We start from the raw sequence: 20,246 nt of genomic DNA, 5'->3' as shown, positions 1-20,246 counted from the left end.
TGCGCATGCGTACTAGTCAGGTCCTCAGCTCTTTCATTAGGTATCCAGGGCTGTGAGCATGCGCACTGCTGCGCTGCTCAGCTGTTCCTGGCCATAAGTGACGAGGGTAGGTTTTTCTCATGGGGTAGGTAATTCTCACGTTACACCGGGACTAAGTCAGGTGACCTTCTGGCCAGCTGGCTGCAGTGCACTGGGTGCCCAGCAACACAACCACTGACATTTGACTCTTAAATGTGTTTACTTTGGCAGCTGCTGACTTTAGTCTCCACCTGTCAACTCACCCCCACCTAATAAAGCTGTAGCACAGAGCCAAAGGAAGTGCTCCGAGATTCCCATCAGTTGTGTGCTACAAGTCTGATAGGTGGGCCAGCAGGCAGGGACAGAAGCCGGCAACTGCTGAAGTACACACATTTAAGAGGAAGATGCAGGGTGCTGCCATGTCACCAGGGGCACTCATCATTATATCTGGGACACATACCATGGGTGCCCAGCACTGGCGATACCCCTGGCTGTATGTTACATGCACCATGCAATCTGCACAACAGTATCACTGTCACATCCTCTTCAGTCCTTTGTCACCTGCCCTGGTAATAAGGGTGTTGCACAGTGGTGTTTTTTATTCTGTTGGGGGCCCATTAAAAGTTTGCGATTGAGCCCCATGCTTTGTTGCTACACCCCTGAAATAGTTCGCTATCAAGGGTAAACCCAATGCTGAGCTAACTATGACCAAATCTAGTAATCTAAGCACCTGCTGCCCCTTCAATTTCCATCACACTGTGTTGCCCGTGTGCAGTGTTTACAGCCTCTACTGTATCCAATCCCAAAATGAATGGCAAGCCATACTTACTAGCTGAAGACAAATTGGTGGGGTCTGCCTCAGGCTAACCATTACTGTGCTGCCAGCTTGCTGGGACCTATGACCATATAAAAGGTTTATTTTCAGGTTCTGCTTCATATGTGTACACATTGCTGACTTATACCATTCAATTGAATGATCACAAAATAGAGAAAAGCATTTCTCTTTGCATAAATATATTAAAGCTCTACTGTACTGGTGCGTTACATTTTCAATTTAGAACGTATTTTTACTGAATCTTAGGAAAACACATTTCTCATGTATAACATTTTCTTCTTGCCATCTTTTAGGTCAAAAAAGTTAATCGCACTCCACAATAGCTTCCTGAGACACAGTACAGCAATCAATGTTTGCAAATGTCTTAGTAAGTGGATGCATTATCTTAGAGAGCAACTCAATGTCAAATCCTCATTTTATAAAAGGAATGGATCCTCTCCTAAAATTGCTGAAAACCTATGTTGAGTAGATATAAAATTTATCAGCACGAAAAAACATGCTTTCATTTTCAGTTTGCAAAACTTCAGACTTTAATACTTCCATGTTTGTGCTCTACCCATACTTTATATTTTAATAGGTTTGACATGAATAATTTTTTCGGATATGAGAAACTGTTTTACATATTTCCAAGTTGGCATAAATATATTTTAGCGGATATTGAATCATTGATAAAACATTTTTTTTCCTAAACAATAAATAAGAGCCCTCTTTCCTTATACCTTCCCTCTAAACTGAATACATTTTATTTTTTGCTATAATATAATATATTGGGGAGTATCTGGAAAGCATCAGCTCAATGCAAATTGCACATCTTTTCTAAAAATAGTAATATTTCTGGCGGCATTCCCAGCACTAGCCGTTCTCTGACAACTGCTATCACCAAGAATCTGTTTTTACTTTCTTAAACCAAGCCATTAATATGTTTATTTAATCAGTATCATTCTCAAATATGTTTATTATAGCATGTCCTTATGGGTACCACGCAATTACTGATATGACTGCTGTGTAAACATATAAATTAAACAAACTGTGACATACAATACTGTAAGTCAGACTTGTGGTTTTCACAGTCTTTGCTGTTTTAGTGACATTGTGGTGGATTGTCATCCATTGTAATCATCAGAAAACAATAATGAGCACTTACATTATCATAACATCTGAACATGTCAAACAAGTCATTTGGTCTCTCACCTTTGACACTGACTTCCTAGTGTGACCTTTTATGGCACCGCTTGAAAACAATCACACATAAATCTAATTATACGTGATATGTGTAGTTTGAACATGAAAAATATATTTTCAAAATACCTTTGTACAGCAATGTGTAATTATTTAAACTTGTTTTTTCTGTCGCCCATATGGACATGTTAATACTACTGCCAATATGTAAGGTCCAATTGTACAATGTATGCAGATGGTAAGATTAACATAGATTCTAACTATTACAGAAGCTGATGCTGCATCCTCCTACATCAGGGATATGCAAACTATGGCCCTCCAGATGTTGCAGAACTACAAGTCCCATGAGGCATAGCAAGACTGTGACAGCAACAAGCATGACACCCAAAGGCAGAGGCATGATGGGACTTGTAGTTTTGCAACAGCTGGAGGGCCACAGTTTCCATATCCCTGTCCTACATCCAGCATGCTGATACTCCCCATTCACTATTAGCTCTTCTTAACCACTTCTGGACTAGAAGATTTTCCCCCTTAGCCACATAACGACCGCCCACCACAGATATACTGTGGCAGGCAGCCGCTGCTGGGCAAAGTGACGTAGGGGTACGTCACTCACTCAGCCGCCTCGTTCACTGAGATCCCCGCGCGAGTGAACGGCAGCTTCGATGTCTGCCAGTCACTCGCGATCTCCCGCAGGAGAGGGAGAAAGGCAGACGGCTGATGTAAACACAGCCGTCTGTCATTCTCCCTGATGTAAGTGCAGAGACTATACGATCCTGCTATGTAGGATCGTATGTCTCTGTGATTACATCACAAGCCACGCCCCCCACAGTTAGAATCACGCCCCTAGGAACACACTTAATCCCTTGATCACCCACACTGTTAACCCCTTCCCTGCCAGTGTCATTATTACAGTAACAGTGCATATTTTTTGCACTGATTACTGTAGTAATGTCACTGGTCCCCCCAAAAGTGTCAAAAATGTCAGTCAGGGTTCCGATCTGTCCGCCGCAATGCAATGTCTCACAAAAAAAATCGCAGTTCGCCGCCATTACTAGAAAAAAAAAAAAACAATAAAAATGACAAATTTTTCCCGTAGTTAGTAAACGCAATAACTTTTGCGCAAACCAATCAAAATACGCTTATTGCGATTTTTTTAGCAAATATATGTAGCAGAAAACAAATTGGCCTAAAATGTTAAAAAATTTAAATTTTTACTTTTTTTTTTTTGAGAATTTCATATAACAAAATGTAAAAAATATTGTTATTTTTTCAAAATTGTCGCACTTTTTTTTTATTGCGCAAAAAATTAAAATCGCGCAGGTGATCAAATACCATCAAAAGAAATCTCTATCTATGGGAAAAAAATGATGTTCATTTTGTTTGGGTACAGCGTCGCACGATCGCACAATTGTCCGTTAAAGTCATGCAGTGCCGAATCCCAAAAATAGAACTTTCTTTTGGTCAATTTTGGACAATTCTGAAAAAAAAATATATATATATTTTTCATTTTCTGCTACATAACATTCTCCAAAAAAATGTAAAATCAAATTTTTTTTTATATTTTAGGCCAATTTGTTTTCTGCTACATATTTTTGGTAAAAAAAAAAAAAACACAATAAGCGTATGTTGATTGGTTTGCACAAAAGTTATCGCATCTACTAACTAAGGGAAAGATTTATGTAATTTTTAATGTTTTTTTTTGTTTTTTTTACTAGTAATGGCGGCGAGCTGTGATTTTTAGCGGGACTGCGACATTGCGGCGGACAGATCGGACCCATAACTGACATTTTTGACACTTTTGGGGTGATCATGGACATTACTACAGTAATCAGTGCTAAAAATATGCACTGTTACTGTAATAATTACACTGGCAGGGAAGTGGTTAACATTGTGGGTGGTCAAGGGGTTAAATGTGAGCCTAGGGGAGTGATTCTAACTGTGGGGGGTGTGGCTTGTGAAATGATCTGTGAAAAGATCTGTGATCCTATATAAAAGGATCACAGGGGCTCGGTGATCATTCCAAAGAGAAGAATGGTCATCTGTGTTTACAACAGCTGACCGTTCTTCTTTCTCAGCGGGGAACGATCGCGGGTGTCAGGCGCCTGCCCATGCATCGGCTTCCCCCACTGCCGAGTGGGGTCGGGAGCATGCCAGCGGTGGCGCGCGCTCGCCCCCTAGCTGCAGACGCGCTACCAACGTAGGTCTACCGCAGGAGGGCCGCACTGCCGTAGTTAAAAGGCAATGAAAAACAATGTAAGATGGCAATTTTGCTTTTGATTATGATGCTGGCTATGAAGAGGGGAAGATATATTTATACTTAGGGTGGTCAAAGCAAATGGGACATTGCCATTCAGACCAGAAATCCTATTTAACCAGCATTTCTCATTATGGGTAAGATTTAAAGTGGATGTTAACCACATTCATTATACTGACCTGGGCACTTATATCTGTAGTGTTTGCTTATCTCTCTCCAAAGCCCTAAGTCCCGTGTCTTTCTCCTGCTCCGTTCTTCCTGTCACGTACCTTGTAACAGAGCCTGACGTGCAGAGGGAGACCTCTCATACAGCCCTGGCTCAGGCACCCCTTCAGTTGCAACAGTGGATGTGAGAGCGCAGTGGGGTAAGAGTGCCTGCACCGGTCTTCCGTTGGCAGCCGAGATGAGTGGCCGATGAGTCACTGGACAGGACTGGATTGCTGAGCAGCAGGTAGAAGCAGGTACAATGGTGCGGCTCAGATGCAGGACAGCGTCACCAGGCACTGGACAGAGCAGGGTTGGCAAAAGACTAGAGCAGGGTCAGACAAGCGGGATCGGTCACAAAAATTCAGATATGGTATAAGCAGCAGGCAGAGAATAGTTGGTGTACAGGCACAGTTTGGCAGCAGGATATCAGGCAGGGAAGCAGGTAAAACAGAGTTTAGGCAAGCAGGGGTCATGACTGGAGATAAGCAAATGTGGTCAGACAAGCCAGCTCAATACAGGAATTAAATACAGGCAGAGGAACAGAACTCGCGCTAAATGAGATGGAACTAATAAAAGTCCAAATAAAGTATTGTCCAATATTCCACACTCTGAATGTTATGATTGGAAAATGTGTTGTCAGTCCAAAGTCCCTCTAGGTAATGTGCTTACCCGAACTTGGAATGGTTAAGGCCCAAAATCCAGATTGGCAAACGTGATGACGTGGTAGTTGTCTTTAGATGAGTCTCCGGATATTGGATATGTGGAATTATAAAAAATAAAAAAACGCCATAGCATAAAATCCCACAAATAGATTAAAGTGCTGATGTTTAGTAAAACACCAGTGATGTGCTTATATTATATTGATAATAGTGAGACAGAAGCAGACTTGTATAAAGTACTCAAAATTTCTACTTGAGTAAAAGTACAAGTGCTTGATCAAAAAGTGACTTAAGTAGAAGTGGAAGTGCTCGCAGAAAAAGTTACTTAAGTGGAAGTACTAAAGTATTCAACATTTTTTTTACTTAAGTATTGCAAGTAGTTTTTTCAAAAAAATTGCTACTTAAGTACTAAAAGTAAAAAGTACCAGTAGTTTTGAAAAAAATTTCTACTCAAGTACTGAAAGTAGAAGTAGAAGTACTGTGTTATGTAGTTATTAAAGAAAGAAGTCAAAAGTTTGAACATCATATTGGTTTTTATTATTTCAAATGATTTATTCAAATGATTAACCTAAAGGACAATCACAATTCCTTAGGCTGTAACTTTTTATAAACAAAAAACAGATAAAGTATGTCCCTCCCTTCCCCTTTTAAAGCATCCCTCCTTCTCTTCCCTGCCTGTTTTTTTCCTCCACAGCTTATTGGTGCGCAAAATCATATATAAAATAATGTGATATACAACAATATATTCCAATAATTAAATAACGGAAGAGTGTATGAAATCTAAGTCAATAAAAAGTTCAAAATATTGTGAATCTTCAAATATATATATATATATATATATATATATATCATATGTGACAAAACAAGATGAATATAATTTCATATCTGCTGTTAATGGGAAAGAACCTCCCGAGTCCCAACCAAGGAGAGTCACAAGCGTACATAGACCTTTTTTCTGGTAAGAGGCTGATTTTGTTTTTTTTCACTGGAAGTTGAGAGCACAGGTTTTGCAATTTTGTTTCACTGGATCTATTTGGATATTATTTTTCACTTACCTTCATCTGCCGGGTAAGGGGGAAATCCACAAGGTGGTGGGAGTCTGCACCTATTTGGAATAGGTCCTGTTTGATTCCTGCACCTTTGAAAATATATTCATCTTGTTTTGTCACATATTTCAAGATTCACAATATTTTGGACTTTCATTTCATACACTGTTCCATTATTGGAATATATTGTATATTGCTTTATAAACGATTTAGTGCACCATATTTAATTTATCACAGATTCATTTATTTTTGTCCTGGTTGCAGCTTTTTTACATATCAGCATCAGCAGCCAGCAGCGCACCCTTAATATTCACATTTATTTCTCCACAGCTTATTCCCTGCAGTGTGCATAAAGCAGTCATTTTTGGAAGTTACGCATTTTCTTTTCATCCTCAACTTGTTAGGGCAACTAAAAGATCTCAAAGGCCAGTAGGCCACATTCAAGTATTTCTTATGTAACAACAAAAGTGATTAGAGCAAAACATTGAGCTTAAACAAAAGCAGATCAAATATGCCCCTTTAAAGCATCCCTACCCTCTCTTCCCTGCTTGCGTTTTTTTTTTCTCCACAGCTTATTCCCTTCTTAAATATATTTATATAACTGCTTAATGCATACCAGTTTAAGTTAGAAATCTTTGGTTTATCCTCAAAAGTAGTTGGTTTTCAAAATTGGAACTAGTTAGTCTCGCTCTTCTAGGGCTAAAGACTAATCCTGCGATACTAAAAAGCCTCTCGCAGGCTGCTGATGCTGGAAGGGGTGTGTTTAACTTAACAGACAACTTGCACACAGCTGGAAAAGACTTGAGCAAGTCCATGTTATCTGCTGAACATGACAAGTATGCATCTAGCTGTTTGGCACTGTCTTGTGCCTTCGAACCCTGCATGCCAGAAAAGAAGTCCTCTTCATCAGATGAGCTGGACCTGTTGACCTCTGTACAGTGCAACGAGGGGTCTTCAATACTTTGTTTGATATATTCCATTCCTGACATATAAGAGTGGGTTAGCTAGTTGTTCATTTTATTCAATTGTATATGGTAAAAAAAATTAGACTATTAGTCAAAATAATGAAATCAAAGTGCTGACAACAAACAAAGCATCTCAACTTGTCTGCATCAAGTGGTCTTCACGCACTCCTCCTCATGAATGAGATGCATGGTTGGTTGTATGAAGTTAGGCCTAAAGGGTTTTGCAAGTAATTGCAGAGAAGTACTAAAGCAGAATACATGAAGGATCTTTGGTTATGGGGTTTCTTGCTTAAGTTTGATTTATATAGAATTATTGAGGAACTTATAAACAATAATAAGAGTTTCAAGTTCAACCCATGAAAGTAAACACAGATTTGACATGATGACATTGTCAGTAAATGATTTTAATGGAAATAATAGTGACGACTTTATAATTCAAATAATTCCCTGAAACTAAAAACCCTTTTGCAGCATTTACAGCCTGGCAGACCTTAGACAGGAAGGCTTGGCTGCCAATGCCATGATACTGCTATGCTAAAGAGGAAGTCTCCCATACTACCACATCATTTCTCACTCTAACATCATAATGCCCTGGTATGTTTGCAATATCTTCTATGCAGGACAAGCTCATGTGTGTTTGTTTCCATATAAAAAAAAAAAAATTAAAAGTAATCCCCAATATATGAGCGGTACTGCTGTATGGTATGTGTGAATTTGTGATTGCACATTGGTAAAATACACAATAATGCACCCATACTACACTATATATCTTACCTATTTTGATTGTCTCATCCTCCTGTGTCCAATTTGTCCTGAATTTTGGAAGCAGAATAGCAGCGGCCACCAGCTCTGGGTCTTCCATCATAGGGCCAAAGCGATTCTGAATGCCCACCTGCAAGGCATCCACAAGCGGCTTGCAATACTTCAGAGGCATCTTGATCCTGTTCAGCTTGATTTTCAGGAGCTTGACGGTTGGGAGCAGCCACCCCATCTGGACATTGGTTTCAGCTTGCAAAATGTTAGTTGCTTGAGCGACTGGAGACATGACAGCAGAATACTCAGACAAGAATGCGAGTTCAGCTGGATTAAACCTATGAAGAAGACAAGAACATATAAACAATAAGAAACAAAAAACAGCATTGCTACATGATTGGATGTGGTGATTATCATGCAATGAATTTGGTACATCGTTCAATGTTAATCATTCAATTAAATGTTGTACAAGTAGACAATATGGACCAGAATTGAGTTTGAACAGAAAGAGTACCATAAAACATTTTTAAACTTACATTGGAACCTTCAAATCTGTGCAGAAAACTCTCATTGTTGCCTCTCCCTTTTCTTTCACTATCCTGAGCAGTCTCTCCACAGCCATGAAGACAGAGTTCCACCTTGTTGCATTTGGTCGCACGAGCTGGAGGGAGCAAGCATCTTCCACAATTTCAGCTGCTGTTGAGGATCTTGAACACTTATTCCAAAGTGCATTGCACTTGGCAAATGTTGAGTAGTATAATTTCTTATACGCCTCATTGGACACTGCTTTGCTGGCATCGGCAGTGGCTATTAGGTTAAGAATGTGGCATGCACACCGCTGGTGCTTCGGGAGCTGGAACTCAAAACCATCATCCTCATCCAAAAGTGCAGATACATCGACAAACTCGACCTCCTCTTCATCTTTGTCTGCTTCTTCCTCCTCCTCCTCCACCTCAACTAGAGCACCAACATTTCCATCTTCACCGAAGAGTCTGAAGGCTTTAATGAAGTTGGAGCCATTGTCCGTGGTTGTTCTGACTATCTTCCCTCGAATGTCATACTCAGCATGGATATCATTAAGTGCATTTGCCAGAAGGTCGAAAGTGTGAGAGCCTCTTAATATTTTACAGGCCAGGGCCACTGAGCACCTTTTTAAACTTTCCGGGTCCAGCCAGTGAGCTGTGACCCCAATGAAACTACGCCGCCTGGCTGACCAGCAGTCAGTGGTTGTCGCGATGTGGTCAACAGTTTGCATGGCCTCAATAATCTTGATCTTCATCTGTTTGGCAGCATCATCAATCATAGATGTGAGTGTGATTCTTGTCATTATTTTGGTATTTTGTACCAGGTCTAACACAAAATCGCGGAAAGCTGCTTGCTCTACAATGTTGAAAGGCTGAAGTCCTCGGACAACATACTTCATGATTGCCTTGTCAATGGATCTCTGAGGCATTGTGCTCCAGCTACCCATTAATGTCGGCTGCTTGATGGAAGGGGAGGGAATCACAGTCTTCTTCTTTCGCTTTGCAGATGTGAGTTCCTCATATCTACTCAAGTGGCAGTCATGCTTGCTCTGAAAAGAGACCAAAAAATATATTGTTTTACCTTCACAGAATTTTAACCTTTTTTCGTGACTGAGCAACATTATAGGTAAGCGTATAACCCTCTGTGACACTATTAATAAAAAGCAAAAATAATTCAATTAAAGTTAGTTATACTTATCCACCATAATTCTATATACAAAAAACTAAGCAAGAAATCCCCATAAGCAAAGATCCTTCATGGATTCTGCTTTAGTACTTCTCTGCATTCTTGCTGCAAAACCCTGTAGGCCTAACACTTGATTGCGCAAAGAAGACCACTTGAGATGCATGCAGACAAGTTGAGATGCTTTGTTTGTTGTCAGTCAGCAGCACTTTGATTTCATCACCAAAAGTTTATTTTTTGACTAATATAGTCTAATTTTCTACCATATAATTGAATAAAATTAACAGCTAGCCAACTTGCTTTGCACTTTTTTTTCCTGTTTTCACCTCACTCCAGTCCAGTCTAAACTAGGCTAAAATATTTTTTAGGGAATTTTTCTACACATTGTCATATATAATTTTATAAATAACCTGAAATTACTGCAGTACACCAAGATTAAATCCTAGTACTAATTGGGGTGTCATAATGACAAATACCCAATAAAGAAGTACCTAGGTCCTAAAATCAATTGTAGAAAGGAAAAGGGAGGAGGAGGCATGAGGACTTTCTGGGTACACTAAGGCTACATTATGTTAAAAAATCATATACGTTTATTTGGTCACTCACAATATTGTAAGAAAGTTCAGAAAGAGTAAGACACAAACAAGGCGTCTAAAAACAACACATATATGAAGGAATACTCTCATGATACCACAAGGACACAGTGCCTAATGTGTAGATTTCTTGCCCAACATGTTTCGCGGTATCTTGTCCGCTTCGTATAAGGGTCTTATGTTAACAGAGAGTTCCTAAACATCTAAAGAGAGAGCTTGCATTCAAATAAATCTATCAAAGAAATAGATAAGTTAGAAAAATAATATAAGAACAATATATCAAAACAAAAAGCCACTGACCAAAAGAAGGTCAGAGAGGTAATGTAAGGCGTCAAGCATAGCACTGCTATGCTTGACGCCTTGACATTACCTCTCTGACCTTCCTTTGGTCAGTGGCTTTTTGATATATTGTTCTTATATTATTTTTCTAACTTATCTATTTCTTTGATAGATAGATTTATTTATAGCAGCAATAACATGACATCATTTATACATACATAGCTGGTGATGACATTCCCGCAAAGGAAGGTGTCCCCACGACGTCGACGACGACTTAGCCAAGAAGATGGTCCAGGGGAAGGAGGGGGAGGCAACCACCAAAACTGAGCGGAAACGCCTCCCAGTCGGACATGGGAGTCCTATGTTGGAGTAAGAAATGGACAAATGGTACAGTCAGTAAGTAACTAAGCATAGTATTGGAAAAGTGTTACTAAATATGCATTTAATCTATACAAAACATATATATTAATATTAAAATGTGCAGTGCTGCACAGTCTGCACTCTGCAGACATCAAACAATGGTAATTAAAAGGGATATAAGGACCAGGAGAGAGAGAGAACTTTCCTCCATATTGTAAAAATAAATAGAAAGATATGTTCATCATGATCATTATGTTTGCCTCGCATCCCTTGCTAAACAAAAGCAGGTGCAAGCAGAAAAATATATGTATATATATATATATTATTTTTACACACACAGTAAAAGTACTGTTGTATAATAATAATATCAGCAGACAGTCCAGTCAGCAGCACTCAGTCAGACTCAGGCTCAGCACACTGCAGACAAAGAGACTCACCAGGGCAGGGAAGGAAGGAGGGATGGTAAAGAGGTGCCTCAAAAAAAAACTGGTCAATTAAAAAAGGAAGACCAGCAGCAGGTCACAAACAGAAACACACACTGTGGAAGCCACGGACGGCCCGGACGGGACCACATGGTCAGACTACCATGCTGGCCTGGGCTCGCTGCAAAGAAAAGAGAGTCATATAAAAGTTAAATGAGCCACAAGAAAGAGAGTGCCTGACATCATGATAGGATAGCAAGTGTGTGGACCCCGGCCCGTCCCCGTCACCCCGCCCGAATGCATTTTTTACCAAGTAGTAGTTTAACCTCCGTCCCGTCCTGGGCCATCCGTGGAGCCTGCTGTGCTAATGTCTGTGTAGTCGTGGCCGAGGCTGGCTGACCGGCATCTGTCGATATTTTATAGGACTCCTGTCCGGCCGCTCACGCCCATCGGCGTGTGACGCGGCCAGACGCGGACCCATAATGCGCATGCGCAGATGGCTAGCGCAGCTGACTGTGTCTGTACGACGGCAGGCGGGGAGGCAGATGATGGACATCTCCCCACCCCCCGCCCGGCCAATCAGCACCCGGAAATTCGGAATAGAGAGCCATGCCAGCTGGGTTATTATGGTTATGGGGCGCATGCGCATCTGACCAGTCACACTCACTCACCAGCGCTGCGTAACCATAATAGCGGCCATGATGGAAAGGGGAAACAAGACACAAGACAGTACTTAACTTAATAACTTTACACATATATTTTTCTGCTTGCACCTGTTTTGTTTAACAAGGGATGAGCAACTGCAAATCAAATGAATTGAATATGAATATCATGAACATATCTTTCTATTTTGGAGGAAAGTTCTCTTTCTCTCCTGGTCCTGAACTGGTCCTATGATCCCTTAACATTACAAGTTTGATACACTTTTGTGTATTAATTATTAAATAATTAAATGCAACACATTTCCAATATTATGCTTTAGTTACTGTACCATTTCTTACTCCAACATAGGACCATCAAGCTATGTAATGACAGTATAAATAAAATAAATGATGTTATGTTATGCTATGCTTTACTTTACATTACATTACCAGGCTGAGCGGCTCTGACCTTCTTTTTGGTCAGTGGCTTTTTGATATATTGCTCTCTTATTATATTCTTTTTTTAACTTATCTATATATCTTTGATAGATCTTTGCTTTGAATGCAAGCTCTCTGTTTAGATGTTTAGGAAGGACGTAGGAGGAAAAAAGTCTCTGTAAACATGATAAGACCCCTTGGCCCTTACGAAGCGGAAGCGGAGAAGATACCGCGAAACATGTTGGGCAATAGGCAGCAACAGGGCAAGAAATCTACACATAGGCACTGTGTGTCCCTTTGTGGTAGTCATGATGAAAGTATTCCATTCCTTCATTTATCTGTGTTGTTTTTAGACGCCTTGTTGTTTGTGTCTTATATGAACTTTTTTTAATGTGACCAAAAAAACTTATATGATTTATTTAACATAATGTAAGATTAAATCTTACTGGATGGGTCAAAAACACGATTCAATGCTGCGTCATAGCCTTTATGAAATTTATGACAGCTAGTTAACGCGTTAACGTTAACTGCAGCATGTCGCTAACTCGCTAATCGCTACGCTAAAGGGCTTACAGTTACAGCTGATAGCTCAAGCTGGTGTGATTTTGATATTTGTAAAAAATTGTAACTTACCTTGATATGTTTCTTCAAATTCGACGGTGAATTTTTGAAGGCCAGTATTTCACAACCTTTCGGGCGGCAGAGTAAGCACCTCATTCTATATGACTTATCTTTCACACCGACATATGAGAACATTGACTCTAAGTAGGGCCAGGGGTGGTCTCCTTCCTGAGCTTCCTCACTCTCACAGCCAGGCAGCCGCAGATCACTTGAAGTTGAAGGGCCAGGGGTGGAAGGTGGTGTTGGTTCGTCCATCTTTTCAGCTGAGGCAGAACGAGCATGCGCAGTCTAATCACGGAATCTGCTGATTGATTTGATTCGCTCTCAATTGATGATGATGTGCCAGGCCAGCTTCATGATCAAACCTACAACACTTAAAGTGAAAAATGCATCAAAAACTACTAACAAAGTGGCTGTGCTAGAAATGCTAATAAAGTGCCTGCAATGCAATTATATTATATATATATATTCTTCTTGTATTCAAAATCATCGCCCACAGTATCAAAAATAAAGTGACATGTCTGTGCTAAATGCAGTGCAAATTATTCCCGCCATTTCCCACGATGTAAATTTAATTCATATAAAATATATATGACAATACCACAATAAAATAAGTTGTGATTGTGAATAAGTTAGGTCAGGTGCAAGTTTAAGTGTGTAAACTAAACTTTATAACGAAAAGTCCATAACTGAATTCCAGTGTGCAATCTAAGAAGTGCTTGTCACTTGCTGTCAGATGCTTCCACCTTTTTTCTGTGATCTGCTCAAGTAAAGTGGTGGACTGGATAGCCTCTCTCTCTGTCTCTCTCAGTCTCTCAGTCACCTTAGTAGCAGCACTGGCACTGCACTGGTTCAAAAAGCTGTCTATATTATTTTCATTATAAGAACTTGTCAGAACATGCTTCCACCACCTGTCCTTCACACACTAGTGCTCATTTGCTTTGCTCAAGTCAAGTGCCTGTGCCACTGCCAGTGGCCACTGCAGTGCGGGCACAGCCGCACAGGCAGAGGCAGGCCGCAGGAAGCACAGGCACCAGTCCACCACACAACACTTATGGTCCAGGTCCATGGGCCATGGATGGTCGGATAATCATCATAGCCATCAGTCTCACTCTTCTTGGTTCAAAAAAGCCACCCATGACCCGTGCCCGTGTGTATTATTAATATAATATATTTTATATTGATTATTTGATTCTCAAATGGCACATTGCCATGGCAGATGGCAAGGATTAGGCCCTCTCTCCACGGACCACCTCACTCACCTCATAGAGAAGAAGATGAGATCAGATGACGAAGAGTCCTGCTCCCGCGTCACAACTCCTCTCAGTAAGGGCCCTAAGGGGTGGAGTCTGTCTGAGTGACACAACACGTTTAGAGGCGGAGACCTCGAGCGGGAAGACGGCAGCACGGCTCCTCCAGTGCGGTCTCTTAACTTGATGATCATGACGACAGTGATTCCGCGGGCCGCGGCGCGAGCGAGGCTGTGGGATTGATTGAATTGAGTTTTGCTGCCTACTGGCTACACGCTACCTACTACTACTAGTCTACTACTACTACTAAATTGTGAGTCAGTATATTTTATTTCATTTTTTTATATATAAAAGCGGTATTGTTGAGCACTACTAGCCACTAGATCTGGCTGTCACTTTGTCACATGTTGGGGAATCACAGCGGTTCGGCTCCAGAAGTGGCGGGTGTCCCCGTCATCCTGCCAGGGCCGCCAAGAAGTTCATCACCTAATCTTACACACTTCAACTTGTTGCACGCACCTGACATAACTTATTTGTTATTTCATAACTTATTTTATTGTGATTTTATTGTCATATTTAATTTTTATATGAATTGAATTGAATTTACTGTTACATTGTGGGAATAATTATTTTCAATGCATTTAGGCTTTAGCACATTCATGTCACTTTATTTTTGATACTGTGTGGAGTGTGGGCAGGGCACACTGGGGGCAATGATGATATTATATCGATTGCACAGGCACTTTATTCGCACAGCCAAGTTGTGTTAATTGTTAGTAGTTTCTTGATGCACTTTAAGCGCTGTAGCACCATTTATTTGTTTGTTTCATATTTTCTTTTTATTGGAAAGATTTGGTATAGCAGCTTTTATTATACACAGCCTTTATTTTCGTATGCGCTGATTTACAAATGACATTATACACCTTTTTTTTGAGCTTTATGAAACCTGCCATCTACTGTTCTGGCAGTGGTAATTTTTTTAAAAGTAACGATGCAGCACAAAAAAAAAATATCGGAGTAGAAGTATCGAAATCATCGAAAAAATGTAGTGAAGTAAAAGTAGAAGTAGGAGAAAAAAATTCTACTCTAGGGAAGTACAGATACCGCATTTCGGTACTTAAGTACAGTACTTAAGTAGTACTACTTCGTTACTATACATCTCTGGACAGAAGTGAATAAGTCCACCACCAGCTTCAGTACTGCTTACCAGAAACAAAAAGTGATAAGGCAATTCATGAAAGAGCCAAAACCAGGTGTATTAGGAGGAGCTCTTCACCAAAGGAGGAAAGCGCCAGATGTTGTCCACCACAAATAGATCAGTCCCTTACCAGACTGAGTGCAAAACAGTCTAAAGAATAAATAGGTCCACCACACATATCCGGCACACCAAGACCTCAAAGCCTCTTACCAGAAGCAAATAGCTAGCAGGTGTTTGAATATCATGGATGGCTGGACCTCCAAATCCCCACAGGAACAGTGAAGCAGGTCAGATTCCAATGAGTAGACACAGAGGGTGATGTCGAATCACTTGGAAGCTCAATAATGGTCGGTCCTAGCGAGATAGTCCTGTCCTACCGCTCCACTTGATCACTTCCTAAAGTTCAGGCATACAATAAAATAGCCCATAATAATGCTGGGAGGATGGCATTGTCAGAATGTTTTCATGGAAGACTCCTGGGGAGAGAATTATTGGTAAGCCTATTCTTTTATTCCCACATTTATCAGGATGACCTTTGATCTCAGCCACAGCTTCTCTTCCTAGCTCTGCTTGCAGCCGATCAGTGAACTAAGGTCTCTGTGTATCATCTGAGGCTGTTTATTGGGTAAATGAGAGGGTTTACATCCAAGTTAATGTGGTGAATTCAAAAAACAAATGTTCAAAAAGATATCCAAAACCAAAAAGTGTTCCTCTTCTAATATGAAGGTTGTCTGCTGCTTTTTGGATACCTGGAATGAAAATGCAGATGGGGTCAAACTGTACCCAATCTGCATATATGGGGCTGGGGCATGACAGTTGTAAAGAAAAATCAACAATTTTAAGTGTACACAGCTAATTGGTCAGTTAATATTTATCAGTTAATTGGACAGTAATTTAGTTACTTACCTGTATTTGGACTAAAAAGGAGAATTTGGCCACCTTGAGGACAGAAGTTTACCTATAAAGGAAGAAGAACCTGTTGAGCCATTCAGTCAGCAGGAGCAGAGGAAGAAGATTTTTCTGAAGATTCTACTGATTGAAGGCTTTGCTACTTACCTAGGATGGAGTCACTGCTGAAACAGTTGGTGGCGAGAGCGATCGGTGCCGATGGAAAAGCCTGGCTGAGGAGGTGCCTGTCGATTCCACCAGATTTCCTGGTTCCGCCGCCCTCTGATCCGCCATCTTCGTCGCTTGCTGGTGATGCTCTTCCTGTTCCTGTTGACCTACGGGCTGATGTCTCTTCCATTCTGCGCGATCGACGAATCGGAGAGGACGGAGGGTTTGACCTCAATAACGACATCCGCGGTTGTCATTTCCGCTCGACGGCTGTCCTGGGAAGCAAAAGCAGGAAGTCGCTGAGGGTCTCCAAGCGACCCAGAAGATTCGGTCCGGCTCTGGTTCTGGCTCCTTCCACGCGATGCTCCGCAAAGAAGGGGAGAGTAAATAAAGTTAAATTTGGAGCGCACGCTCCGTTGTCGACTGTGGTTAATGTTTTTACTTTGCAGGGTGATGCTTTGGTGGACGGACAGCAGGCAATCGTCGAGGTGGTATCCGAACCGATACCTGCGTCTTCGTCATCATTCCCAACGGTTCCTGTGGGTCAACAGTCACCTTCTACTGTTCCTGCGGCTGTACAGGGCTATTTCAGGTGTTGTCGAACCTAACCATTTTATTCATGTTTCCACGGATATTAGAGAAGGTTTGATTATTTGGTTAAAATTTTTGGACACTTTTAATGGTTCCTCCATGTGGCAGGAATGTTTTTGCTCTTCTTCAGCACTGAATTTGTTTACAGATGCTTCTGGTTCCCACGGTTATGGCGTTTTTTGGGATGGCCATTGGTGTGTGCAAGTGAATGGCCGGATCCTTGGGTTGCTAAGGGCCTTACGTCTTGTATTGTTCTTTTGGAACTGTTTCCAGTTATTGTAGCATTGGAGTTATGGGGCCCCTTTTTTCAGAATAAACTTATTTGTCTCCATTCTGATAACAAAGGTGTGGTATTTGCAATCAACTGCCTATCTTCTGGCTCCCTCCCAGTTATCTCTTTATTAAGGTATCTGGTTCTCCAATGTTTACGTTATAATATTTGGTTGAAGGCAAAATGTATTCCTGGCCACACTAACGATGTTGCGGATGCCTTGTCTTGCCTACAGATGGACAGTTTTCGGAGTTTGGCACCTGGAGCGGATATTTTGGGCCTGTCCCCCTCACCTTTGGGGCTTAGTCTAACTGCAGTGGATGCTGCTATTGCTAATTATTTGGCACCTTCCACATGGCATTCTTATCACTCTGTGTGGAAATTGTGGACCGCCTTCTCGTTTGAACAGGGCCTCCCCCTTGCTTCTTTTCAAGAAAAGGATGTCTTGTCTTTTTTGAATCATATTATGCAGCTGAAGTTCTCTTATTCTAATATTATCAAGACTTTAGCAGGCATTTCCTTTTTTGCTAAATTGCATGGTGGTCCATCATTTACTAGTTTTTTCTCTGTCAAAACCGCCTTAAAAGGCTATCATAAAATTTATATTATTCCAGATCGTAGGTTTGCGATATCGCTGTCACTTTTGAATGAACTTTGTAAGGCTACTGATTCTGTCTGTTTTTCGCCATACAAATCCTTGTTGTTTAAATGTGTATTTTGCTTTTGCTATTTTGGCGCCTTTAGGATTTCAGAACTATTGGCATCCGCAGCTACAGCTGCTAACGGATTATACTTCTCAGATGTCTCTGTATTGGGGGACACTTTGCGTATTTTTCTAAGACGAAGTAAGACAGATAAATTAGGCAAAGGTAGTTGGATTTCTCTGAAGAAGTATTCTGATTGTAATATTTGTTCAGTTTTGTGGGAGGAAAGATACCTGCGGGTTCGGCCTTTGCCTTTCCCTCATTTCTTTATTCATATTTCTGGATCTCCTTTGACTGTTTGCCAGTTTAATGTGGTTTTAAAACGTTGTCTGTCTTTGTTAAAATTAAGCCACCTCCCAATATCTGCTCACTCCTTTCGTATTGGTGCTGCTACTACTGCAGCATAATTTGGTTTCTCTTCTACTGCTATTAAGGCCATTGGCAGGTGGCAGTCTAATGCCTTTAATATGTTAGGCCTAATGCGTACATTTAATTTTGGGTGTTCCTACAGTGGTGTTAGGGTGCTGGTGGTAACCTGTATGTTGTTAGGGTGCTGGTGGTAACCACCCAATGTTCGCTAGGGGCGGAGCTTGGACGGGAACCCCCAAGGTAAGTGACAAAGGCTAGCCTGAGGTGCAGAATCTAAGTATCCACCAGTTTTCACCAGAGCCTCTGGTGGTGAGGATGGACTTCGCTGCATGTGGATACCAGGTCGCTGTCCTCAGGGTCGCCCCACCAAGGTCCGAAGGCAGGTAAACAGTCAAGGGAGATCCAAGAGAATGGTCAAACAAGCCGGAGTCAGGACGGGCAGCAGACGAGTGGAGTCAGGAACAAGCCAAAAGGTCAACAGGAAATCAGCAGGAAACAGGTCACAGGTTCAGGAACAACAGCAAGAGCTGAAGACAAGACAGCAAAGTGCCAGTGCATCAGCTGCCTTTAAATAGGCCTTCTTTGGTGCCAAAACGTCTGGGTCAGTGCATGCAAACGTGAGAACGCATGACGTGCGCATTGGCTAATTCGCGCATTCGTAGTGCTAACAGGAGCTAATTTGCACATTCGTATTAGCCAATTAGCAGTTTCTAACAAACTGTTTCTAACAAGTGGTTTGGCTTATAGGACACTCTTATGTTTATTGGGCCTACAGGAGAGCGGAGCTTCGTTCTTATGGAATTCAATTTGGATTTTCCACTACATCTGTTAAAATGTTTTGGTTTAGTAATAGGGGTATGACTTGGAGCAGTCTTTCTTCGGTTTTTGCAAACCTTTGTCTTAAATGGCCTACAGCAGATGTGTTTATTGTTCATCTGGGTGGCAATGACTTGAGTTTTCGAAAATCTATTGACCTTATTTTACATATTAAGTCTGATTTTATGCTTTTTCATTTGGTTTTTCCTCGCTGTAAATTTATTTTTTCAGAAATGATTCCCCGTTTCCTTTGGTTTTCTAGTGACACAATATTTTTGGAAAAGAACAGGAAACGGGTTAATAGATCTATTTCGAAATGTTTGCCTTCAATTTCTTGGTTTTCTTTTAGACACTCGGATCTTGAAGGTGGTTTGAAGGGATTTTTTAGGCTGGATGGGATTCCCCTATCCGATATTTCTAATGATATTTTAAATTTGAACTTTCAGACTTGCATTGAAAAAAACGTGGGCTTTGTGGTGGTGCCAAGCACATGAATCATGTGCTTGGCTGGTGGAATGGTTTTTATTATTTAAAATGTTATGGGTAGTTTGAGCTATTTGGCTAAACTACAATGGTGAAGTACATAGTATGGTTGGTTTGAGCTTTTTGGCTGAACCAAAATAGACATGTTTGGTTATTATATTTAATAAATAGCCACGGCCAATCAACCAATGAAAGTCTGTAGTCAAATGTGTTTTATTTAATTAATTATAATTAGTTATAGAAATGTTCAGCCTACGGCACCATGAAAATGCAGATGGGGTCAAACTGTACCCAATCTGCATATATGGGGCTGGGGCATGACAGTTGTAAAGAAAAATCAACAATTTTAAGTGTAAACTCACCTGTAATTGGACTAAAAGGAGAATTTGGCCACTTTGAGGACAGAAGTTTACCTATAAAGGAAGAAGAAGCCGTTGAGCCATTCAGTCAGCAGGAGCAGAGGAAGAAGATTTTCCCTCCCTACCGCCCTGACTTTGTCGCGGTCATTAATTGTGTTTTTGTTCATGG

At 40.9% G+C, this 20,246-nt stretch overlaps 1 protein-coding gene across 1 annotated transcript in view; it reads right to left on the bottom strand.

The window, feature by feature from the left end:
* Positions 1-9,246, bottom strand: part of LOC309548847 (uncharacterized protein) — a gene marked incomplete at both ends in the record, with an annotated part of 47,578 nt that extends 38,332 nt beyond the window's left edge. Inside the window, 3 exons of the mRNA XM_082248782.1 lie at positions 7,079-7,183; positions 7,941-8,257; positions 8,456-9,246. Of these exons, the coding sequence (XP_082104908.1) occupies positions 7,079-7,183; positions 7,941-8,257; positions 8,456-9,246 (1,213 nt within the window). The remainder of the gene's footprint in view (positions 1-7,078; positions 7,184-7,940; positions 8,258-8,455) is intronic.
* Positions 9,247-20,246: the final 11,000 nt, after the last annotated feature.

The sequence above is a fragment of the Pelophylax lessonae genome, assembly GCF_965119305.1.
Source record: "Pelophylax lessonae genome assembly, chromosome: 1".
Lineage (NCBI taxonomy): Eukaryota > Metazoa > Chordata > Amphibia > Anura > Ranidae > Pelophylax > Pelophylax lessonae.
The sequence above is the reverse complement of the archived record's forward strand: the minus strand, read 5'-3'. Positions and strand labels throughout refer to the sequence as shown.